Consider the following 11,093-nt stretch of genomic DNA (forward strand, 5'->3'; position numbering starts at 1 on the left):
GCTTAATTATTGTGATAAGGATTTAACAATATACTATGTAAACAGCACTTGAACTTAACAGAATAGCTCATTATTAATATATCTTCAGTTTTATCCAACTCAGTATTCTTGAAAGTTTGATCACAGAGTGATTTTCAGACTACTTAGGAATATTTCTTTTCTTTTCTCTTTTTTAAAATAATCAAATTTGTATTTGAGAAGTATACAGTAGAAATGGGGGGTATTATACAAAGCCAGGGAAATACTTGGCCAATTTAAATGACACTTAAGAAAATACCTTTCCCTTTAAGGAAAAGTTATATCGTTGAGTCAAAGTAGTAGTACATTCATCTAAGCTTAGACTTTAAAAAGTAAATCTTCATTCTCAAAATACATTCAGGAATCAACCATATGCATCGTCCTGGCAGTTGAAATCTCATGAAAAATGGAAAAAAAAAACAAAAACCAACAACAGCATAGAGATGGGTTTCTGCTGTTTGTTTAACTGAACTTTGAGCATTTAATCTACTGCTTTAATTTTAGTAGTATCTCATGCTATATGACTCATATGACTTATGCTTAGTTTTTAGTAAATGATAACAGTGACCAAAACAAACAAAACAAAGCTTTATTTTAAGATTTCTTTTAATTCAAATATAAAATTGCATTGATATTCTTTTGAAGTGAGTAAAAGAGTATTTAAAGAACAATGTTCCTCATGTGAAATATTTCATAAAGAAATTGCAATGCAGAATGTTAATACTCGGTCAAGACTTCATTCTTTTCCATGACTCAACTTTAGAAAGATTTGTTTTATTATTAGTGACTTACTTTCTGGAACCAAAGGTCAATTTTACATTAATTTGTTTTTGTCTTAGGTCACCTATCAGTCGATAATATTTGTTGGCATTTTTACATTTGTTAATAAATATTGATTTTAGGCCACTAGAGTACTCTTATAGTAGAAACACACTATTTGGCCTACATTACAACATTGGTTGCTTAGACTTTATCCTACAAATGGAGAGGTGCAGTTAAGAGCCCTTAAAAAATACAGTGATGAACAAAATAATATTCTGATTCAGAAAAAAGGCAGCTATTGTACACTAAGATCTATTGTAAGAAGATTATTCTCTTATTGAATATAGAAATTTGCGCAAGTTGCTTTTCACACACCAAGGAACTTGGATATAGTAGTCCCAGCCAGAAGTTTAGGTCACAGGCACAGCATATATATATACTTAAAATTCTTCACAATACAGAACTGTTCTATCACTGTCAACATTCCATTTCTTTAATATAGTGCCAACAAAGACACCTAATTATCTGGTACCCAGGACAAGCTTCTCATAACCTCTAAGGAGAAGATTAGTTCTTTGACTTTCAAATTATTCCTTAGAGACTTGTCTTTGTTTAAACATTTTCTACCCCACCCCCAAACACACTACATACAGTTGGTAGATTATTATTCTTATCCTCCAAATTGCTAAAATGTATTTTATTACTTAGAAAATTTAAGTTTATATATGGATTATATATACATATACATAATAAAAATGATTTTAATAGCTTTGAAAATAAGCTGCTGGTAGAAAAAACTGACTGGTTTTTGCTTTAAGCTTTGACTCAAACCATTTTTCACAAGTTTTCTCATTTTTCTTCTATAGAGTTCAAGGTTATGGCAGGGAGGAATCAGACTCGAAATTTTCAGTTTCCAATAACTCAATCTGTGGTGAGCAACCAAATATATTCATTTGGAAGTAATACAGACACTGATATCTTTGAAGATGATGCTGAAGTATATGAACTTCGACCAAGAGGAAGAGAGAAAGTCAGAAGAAGTACATCAAGAGAGAGATTAGATGATATTGTATTATTAACAAAAGATATACAAGAAGGTGATACTTTAAATGCAATAGCCCTTCAGTACTGTTGTTCGGTAAGTCTTTTTTCTTTAGTTGTCCAAAAAAAAAAGATTTATAACAGCCAAACTGAAATTCCTTTTACCTTATTTCTCCTTTTCCCTCTATTTCTTATTTTCTCTCTGTAAGAAAAAAAGAATTAAGTATATAAAATTCTCAGAAAGCTTCTACATATAGACTTGTAAAGATTGTAGACTTTATTTAAAGTTTCAGTATTGATGGCTAAATATGTACCTGTTAGAATATTTAAACCCTTTTTAAGCTTATAAAAGTGTTCATCTTGGATAGCAAATAGAGAAAATCTCTCTCTCTCTCTTTCTCACCCTCCCTCTCCCCCAAGTACTTAGCACACAGTGTGTATAATTTATATTGCCTTTTTGATGGTACTGATGTAGATAAAGTCCATTATGATACTACATTCCAAATTTATTCTATAAATCCTAAACAAAGTACCATTACAAAGATTTTGCAAAGTTCAGCTATAAACATAAAACAAGTATATCTAAGATATGAAAATTAGTGATCTGAACATACTTTATCACAAGGAAAATATCCCAGTTTGATGAAGTTAGACTCAGGCTTTAAGTAATTTAGCTGTTTCCTCCAGCAATTAACATGATTGTACATGGAATAGGAACTTGATAAATCTTTTTTTTTTTGAATGAGTAACAGTCCTTCCAAACTGATATTTTTAGGCATTGGACTAGATGATTTCTGAGGTTCCTTCTAACTCTAGATTTATGATTTTATAAGCCTGTAAACCTAACATTAGACTGTTTCAAGATAATAATCATATTAGGAAGGTGAAATATGATCTATCATTATCAAAAACAATTTATTAAATAATTTTAGGAAGAATTATATGCATCTATTATTACAAGTGTATAATGTAAATAATTAAATAATATTAATAAGTATGTGGAAATAGCATGACAGTCAAAACATTTAAACAGTATAAAAATTTACAGTAATATGAAATTAGAAGTTATTGAAGTAATCTGTTCAAATTGTAAACATTTTTTCTTATTTTTGCTTTTAAAAGCTAATTGGTTGTAATTTGATTGCTGGCCATTAATGACCATTAATGAATGAAGCTATTTTGTATTTGTACAAGGAAATTTGAGGTTTAACTCTTTCTGCATTTAATACCAGAAGACATCAAAGTCTGGCTTAAATTTAACTTTTGAAATGGAAGTATAAAGATAATTTTTATATATACTAATTATTCTTCCTTACTACAAAAATTAGCAGATTTGGCTTTTTTTTTTTTTTTTTTTTTTTTTACATTTGCTTCCTGGACAAGCCAAGAACAAAATGATTTCTAGGAACAAGGAGCAAATGTGATTCATTAATTGGGATGGAAATCAGGCCATCAAATGTAATAGCTTTGTTTGAGAAAACTATTGGCTCTTCTTTGGTACCTCAGGACAGTTTCATGGAGAAGGAGATACTTCAGTTAGGTTTTGAATTACTTAGACAATATGGTGGTCTAAGAAAGTATGAGTATTTTAGGCATATGGAATTGGTTTGGAGAAAGTTTCCAGCTGGGAATGTGATAAGCAGACAAGTTAGTATTCATGGATGAATTCAATAAAAAATTTCAGTTATAAAGAGGGAAAGATTTATCTTGATGAAGGGCTTTTTGGAAAAGGAGAAAAATTCAATTCATCACGAAAACAGGGTTTTAACCAGAGATGTAGAATAAAGAAAACGTGATAGCAGATATATACAGGTGAGAAGTTTTATTGAAGTTAGAGTGTCCAAATAGACATTTGAAATATTTCAGATGAGAAGTAATTAGAACTGAAAGTATTAGTAGTATAGAATTAAGGACAAATGTGGGAAATAAATTGGTAGTGTATGAAATGATTAAGTATTCATATATGATAGAGTTACAGTATCACTCTGGTTCTTCTTAGTAGATATCAGAGAAAAGGTGCTATTATTCATTGGTCTGATATAATGTGACATGAGACAGTCATTTAGAGAAGTTGAGCCTCTAACTTTGTCACTTGTAGCCTAAGTGAGTTGTCTAGCCTGAGAGTTTTGTATGTCAGTACTCATAAAGGCCACTTTATGAGTTTCCTTTTTTCGAGTGTTCTTCCTTTTCAAATCTCCTTAATCTGATCTCTCATCATCTCCTCCTTTCCCACACAGTGTGGCCCTTTTCCTTTCCAAGTCCAGTCCCCCTGAATATGCACTTGATCCCATCCCCTGGCATCTTTTCCAGCGGATAGCATCCTTAATTATCCCCTTTCTCACTAAAATCTTCAACCTCTCCCTGTCTACTGTTTCTTTTACTACTAACTTCAGACATGCTCAAGCCTTCCCCCTTCTTTTAAAAACTTCCTTGTATCATACCTTCTCCTTAAACCATCTTCTTATCTCTCACCACCCTTTCTCAGCCAAACTCTTTGAACAACTTTCTCTAGTCCATTCCTCCACTTTCCTATCTTTCACTCCTTAATCTTTTGCAGTCCAGCTTTTGACCTCATCACTGAGTCAAAATTGCTCTCTAAAATGTTACCAGTGGTCTCTTAATTGTCAAATCTGATGGCTTCTTTGACCTCTTCTTTTTTGATCCATCAGCTGCCTTTAGCATTATTGAGCCACCCTCTTCTAAATATTTTCTCCCCTTGGGGCTTTTGGGACATTATTTTTTCCTAGTTCCCCTAAACGTCTGATTGCTTGTTTTCATTCTACTTTGCTGGATCTTTATCCACCTCATGTCCTCAACCTGTCTCTATACTTTTTCTCAAAACCATATCAACTCCATTTGGCTAACTTATTCTTATGCAAATGGATCTCATATCCCATTTTCTCTCCTTAACTTGATTAATAACCCAGGGAACACCAAATTGCCTTTTGGAAATTTTAAACTTAATACCTCAAAGACATCTCAAACTCAGTGTGTTCAGACAGAATTGATTGTTTCCCCCTTATACCCATGATAGCAAACCTATGGTGGGCACATATGCCAAAGACTCAGTATACCCATACCTGTGGAGCTGGGCTGCTCCCCTCCCCACTCCTCAGAAGGAGTTAGTAAGCAGGTCTCTTCAAGACAGCATCCCTTTCAGGACAAGATTGCCCACCTCATTCAGAATGCAGTGGCCTCTTAATTACCTTTGGCCTGAGTGAGACAGAAACAACTGATGTCTTTACTATCAGAAGCAACCAGTGTCTTTACTGTACATAGTATTTTGGGGATGTGTCTTTTGAGTTTGTGCATTTAAAATTTTCAAAACTACAGTCTAGTGATATAGGAATATGTTTTATGAACCTGAGGTTAGGCTAATAGCCTCTTCCGAGTTCTACAGTTCCCTTCCCTAATTTCTTTTACCAGCAAATTTGGGATTAATTTGCATTCTTCTTCCCCTCACTTCTTACTAGCCTGTTCAATTTGCATTCAAAGGGGTGCCTGAGGGAGTAAAGGTGGGCTAGAAGCTCTGGACAACCTGCTTGTCAGAGGTAGCAATCAGCCCTGCATCCAGATTAAAACCTGACTTCAACCCTTGACCTAAAAACATTAATTTGGAGGATACCAGCTTCAGGAAGGCTGGAACAGGATGGGATAAATGTGTCAGGATGATGTCATTTAACCAAAGGCTTGTATTTTCCTATAAATAAAGGGTTTTCCAGTAAGCTGGGGTTTTCGTTTTTGTTTTTTGCTTTTTTTCCCCTAGGTTTGAGGATATTATAGCTCACTTAACTAGAGGGGAGCAGAGTAGAATGCTCGTGTCCCTCATCTCTCCCTCTCCCCAAGCCTGACTAAAACCAGCAGTCCAATGGGAAGGCTTCCTCCCTCCCCTGGGTGGAGTAAGGTGGGGCAGGGAGCACCCTTCTCTCTGGTGGGGGGAGGGGATATGAGACTTGGTCTGGGGTGGGGGGAGTAGGGTCTAGCACTCCATCTGTTAAAGGTTCCCTATCACTGCCCTATTCCCTCTCATCTTTTGATCTTCTTGTTCCTTTCAAAGGCACCATCATCCTTCCAGTTTTATCATCCTGATGACTCCTTCACCCCACATATCCCATCATTTGTCTACTCAAGCCATTTCTGCCCTAAGTTTCTCATATCTGAACCTTTCTTGTGATTCATATAGCTACTACTTTAGTTTAGGTTCCCATCATCTCATCCCTAGATGATTTCAGTGGCTTCCCAGTTGGTCACTGCCTGAAATTTTTTCCTTTCTCCAGCCCATTCTATACACTGTCCAAAATGATTCTTCTGGAAGCATAAATCTGACCATGCAACTCTCCTAGTCATTCCAACTCTAGTTGGTTTTTATTGCCTCTAAATAAAACTCTGTATTCACAACCTTGCTCTAAAACCTTTTCTCTCTTCCTCATGCACAACACTTTCTCTCCCTGTCTTTGTACTGGCCATTCCATGTAGCTGGTATATACTCCTTATTGCCATCTTATAGAATCTCTTCTTTCTTTAAGACAAGCTCATCACCATCTTCTGTGTGAAAGCTGTCTTGATCTTCTTACTGTCCTCCCTCTCAAACTAACTTATATTTTAAATACTTTTAATTTACTTGTGTTTTTTTACTTTTTGCTATATGCACTTTATGGGTATACTTATCTCCTATTTGGATGTAAGTTCCTTTTAAGTAGGAATTATTATTTTATCCTTTGTATTGTCCTCTCCACACATCCCCACGAGCCTCTAGCACTGTGCCATGCACAAAGGATATACTTGCTAACTGTTTTTGGTTGATTGATTGACTCTCAGATTCAGCAGAGGATAATCTTAGGGCAGGAAAGTTGATTTTTGTCCTACCATTGAAAAGATCAGTGGTCTTTAATGTGGTAATCATGGCCTGACCCTTAGGAATGTGTGAATAACTATTAGGGAAATGGGAAGATGGGTAGCACATCACCCTCCCCTCCATAGCTCATCTGTTGTGGGGATTTTCTCTAGCACAATCACATCTAGCCTTATCCTCCTCCCCCCCAATACTTACCCACTCTGCCTTCCTCTTCCCATTTTGCAAGCTCCCAATCTCAGTGCTGCTATGATGGGTGTTGGCACATCAGGGTAATTATACCTTAATTATAGTCTAGCTAGCAACACCAGCAGCTCTGCAGGTCTTTGTGAACTCTCCCTTCCCTGGAGTACTTACCCTAGCACTCTGTAGTTTAGGCACATCAGAACCCTCCTTTTTGGGTGGGACAGTGTAGTCACCCAGAAGGTACAAGCATGCTCATTCTTTGGATGAGTTTCAATCTGCAAGCCACTTTACATAATTTTTCCTTGGAAACACACCCCTCATCAAACTTTCTTTTGCTATTGAGGGCATCATCATCCTTCTAGTCATCCTGGTTTACAACCTTGACTTTGCCTTCAGCTTCTCACATTCCCAGCCCTACCATGAAATCTTATCACTTCCTCCACAACTTATTTTGCACCTGCTCCTTTCTCCCTTCTCTTATAGCCATCACCCTAATTCAGTACTTTTATCACTTCTTTCCTGAACTATCATAGTGGCCTGCTAATTTGCCTTGTTGCCTCAAATCTCTTCCGTCTAATCCACCCTTTTCATAGCTGCCAAATGATTTTCTTAAAACCATCATTCCCCTACTCATTAAACTCAGTGACTCTAAGATTGAATATTATTTCAACTTTATCTCATCCTTTTTACATTTTAATTTTAATATAAAATGTCTATAATTGTTAGTATAGTAATATGGGTAAATTTATACATATGGGGAGTGAATGTCAAGGGAAAAAATTGTTTATTGACAGGGGCGCACAATCAAAAGTGTAGTCAGTAACTATTTTTTTCGAGTAACACAAAATTCCTATTGGGTTTAATGGTTGGTTGAAAAGATTAGAATGATTTAGTAGTGGCGTTTTAAAGGTCATGTTAGTGGTAAACTAGTCCATAGTTTATCATTAGCTTAGAGTATAACAACAGAGATAGTGGATTCTGTAGATGATCCAAAGTTGGAGAAGAAGGCAAGGAGTCCAGAGTCCACAGAGAGTTTCAGGTTCAAGCTGAAATGACCCCAGAGCTACTGAGATGGAGCTAGGAAGTAACTGAGTCTAGTGGGGAATCAAAATGTGCAAGAATTATTGATTCATTCTGAGGGACTTCTGAGAAAGAACCCTATCCACATCCAGAGAAAGAACTGTGGGAGTAGAAAAGCGGAAGAAAAACATGATCTATCACATGGTTTGATGGGGATGTGATTGGGGATGTAGACTCTAAATGATCACTATTGCAAATATGAATAATATGGAAATAGATTTTGAACAATGATACATGTAAAACCCAGTGGAATCACTCGTTGGCTCCAGGAGGGGAGGGAGAGAGGGAAAGAACATGAATCATGTAACCATGGAAAAATACTCTTAAATTAAAAAAAAAAAGAATTACTGATCCAATGAAGGGGAGCTTATCGAAGGAGAACATCACAAGATAGTTTGTTTTCAGAAGGCCCTTATGACCAAACTTGTGTTGTGGGACTTATAAAATGTTTCTTCCACATCAGTCATGTAGGGTAGATAATAGTAGCATTATTTCTTTTTTACAAATGAGGAAACTGTTTCAGACAAGTTCAGTGACTTCCCTATGTCTCATAGCTAGCAGCTTTAGCTCAGTTCAGGCCTCTTGGCACACCAAAGTCAGTACACTTTTCATGTCTCACACAGCCTGATCCCCTGGATGAAGATATTTCATATAAGACCGGCATTTGGTTCATTTAACAAACTCTTACTAAATTGTACCTTGGTGATGGGAATATAAGGACAAAACAGGACAAACACTATTCTCAAGGAGCTCACAAAAGGACATGTGGACAAGGCACTGAGAGAAGTTGAGGCAAAATTCTGTGAGAAACTGGAGGAACAACTTTGACTTGTTTTCAGTAAAAAGTTGGAGACTAGTGAAGGTCACTGAAACTTTTTCCTCTCTTCTGATTTTGAATTCCATTGACCCTTGTTTTAACAATTTTTTTTAACAGGTAGCAGATATCAAGAGGGTTAATAATCTCATCAGCGATCAAGACTTTTTTGCACTTAGGTCTATTAAAATTCCAGTGAAAAGGTTTAGCGTACTGACTGAAACACATTACTCTCCCAAAGGACGACAGACTTCACGTCCTTCAGCTGTCCAGTGTACTCCAGAACTACAAGAGATATCCCCCAACTTGGATCTTCCAGTTTCAAATGAGACTGCTGGGAGTTTCTTAAAAGAAGTGGACAAAGACATAGAACAAATAGTAAAATGTACAGACACAAAAAGAGAGAACCTCGATGAAGTGGTTTCTGCTTTAGCAAAACAAGAGCTGTGTTTTGAACCTGATAGTAAAAACATTAGACATAAGGATCCCTATTACGGAGCAGATTGGGGAATAGGCTGGTGGACAGCTGTTGTGATAATGTTGATAGTAGGCATAATAACTCCAGTATTTTACTTGCTGTATTATGAAGTTTTAGTTAAAGTAGATGTTAGTCACCATTCCACAGTGGATTCCTCCCATTTGCACTCAGGAGTCACAGCTCCATCACAGCAGAGAGAAATAGAGAATGGAGTAATTCCAACAAAAGGAACAAATGTTGGACAACAAGATGATTACAAACTTCAAAAACAGAATTCTCAGTCTCCTTCTAAAACATGGCATATAACATAGCATTCAGTTCTGAATTATAATGTTTATAACTACAAATGTATCTGGAATGCAGAAAATCAGTTATATCCATTATTTACCACTCCCGGGCAGTATTTTGGTTTATTGAAAATGTTTTTTTTCCAGAGACTTTTTGTTTTGAGCCATTTGCAAGTCAATTCTATATGAAAATTAGGCTTACCTACCTTCTTTATATTTTGAACGGTTTAAGTCAAAGTTTCTATTGTGGCACTGCAGAAGTGAATATTAATACATAGAAATTTCTCTAGAAAATTTTGCACCCTCTTATTTAAACATAGCCTTGAAGTGTATTTTTTTAAGAAAAAATCTTTTTTTTTTTTGTTTAAGGTATTAATGTTAAAGTTATTCAGCAATGTGTATAGTAGCACTGGATGTATGCCACTGAAAAAAATTATTTTACTACTGCGAGATAAGAATATTATCTCGTAGCTCAAAATGTTTAGTCGAGAAAACACCTGTTTGATTCTAAAAGTATTTGTGATGGCACATTATGAATATGATGCTACACAGTTTTTTATCACTTATAATTCAGCATGAATACAAAAGTAACAAAATCAGAAAGGAAGGTATAATTTTGGCAAGAGGAGATAGGACTTTCAAGTTGATAAGTGGTATCATTGACTAATTAGAATATTGGAGTAAATCAGAGGATCTGAGATGCTTAATTTGCTTAATTTTTTGGACATATCTTAATTGCTATGTCTATGTTTTGTTTTATAGCAAAATATACTTAAGACTTCTGAACATTTGTAGTTCTTTGAAGAAATGTGCTACACAAGTACAAATGCATTATTTGGGGAAAAATTCTTAATGCCCTCTGATGAATTGTTGCAGTTCCATACATGCAGCAACATGCCTTAATTAAATTGATTGCCTTAATTAAATGTTAGTATTACTATGAGAGTTATGTACTTTTTAGAATCAAACTTATACTTCAGTGTCCTAGACTTCCCTTTCAATAGAATTGATGCTTCTATTGTATGTGTAGCATAAACTGATTTTAACTTTCAGTTAACCAAGCACAATATAATGGGTAACACCTATGTTATCTGTTGTCTTTTTTGTCTAATGTGAATTGCCAAAAAATGGTTCACTAAGAAAAAATTGTAAACAGGGTCATTTGCTTTGGTAGGTAAAAAAGATATAGTTCTTATTTCTTTTATTGATCCCTCACCCTCTATCTTCCAAGGGAATGATTGAAGTAGAAAGTGAGTGAAAAAGAGTTGTTTTCTTTCTAAACCACAGTATATCATGAGGACTAGAGAGGAGGAATTGGCTAGGGATTTTTTGCTAGGGCTAGATGGATATATATTTGTCTTCCGAGGTAGATGACCACGTTACCTGTCATGCCTTAACTTCATAGTAATCTGGCTAAACAAGCACTTGCCTACTGATTGACTATATTTATAAAACACAAAAGTGGTGCTGCCATAGAAGATAGGTTGATGAAGTCTGACTTGCCTTTCTTAAATGTGTAATTTAAATTTTTTGTGTATTTTAGGTATATGATATTGCCTCATTTTCTGGGCATTA

At 35.4% G+C, this 11,093-nt stretch overlaps 1 protein-coding gene across 1 annotated transcript; it reads left to right on the forward strand.

The window, feature by feature from the left end:
- The first annotated feature begins 1,657 nt into the window (after window positions 1-1,657).
- LYSMD3 (LysM domain containing 3) lies at window positions 1,658-9,608 on the forward strand. The gene is made up of 2 exons (XM_044657654.1): window positions 1,658-1,918; window positions 8,874-9,608. The coding sequence occupies exons 1-2, from the start codon at window positions 1,658-1,660 to the stop codon at window positions 9,540-9,542; spliced, it is 930 nt and encodes a 309-aa protein (XP_044513589.1). The 3' UTR covers window positions 9,543-9,608.
- The last annotated feature ends 1,485 nt before the right edge of the window (window positions 9,609-11,093 follow it).

Source organism: Gracilinanus agilis, chromosome 1 (assembly GCF_016433145.1).
Source record: "Gracilinanus agilis isolate LMUSP501 chromosome 1, AgileGrace, whole genome shotgun sequence".
NCBI lineage: Eukaryota > Metazoa > Chordata > Mammalia > Didelphimorphia > Didelphidae > Gracilinanus > Gracilinanus agilis.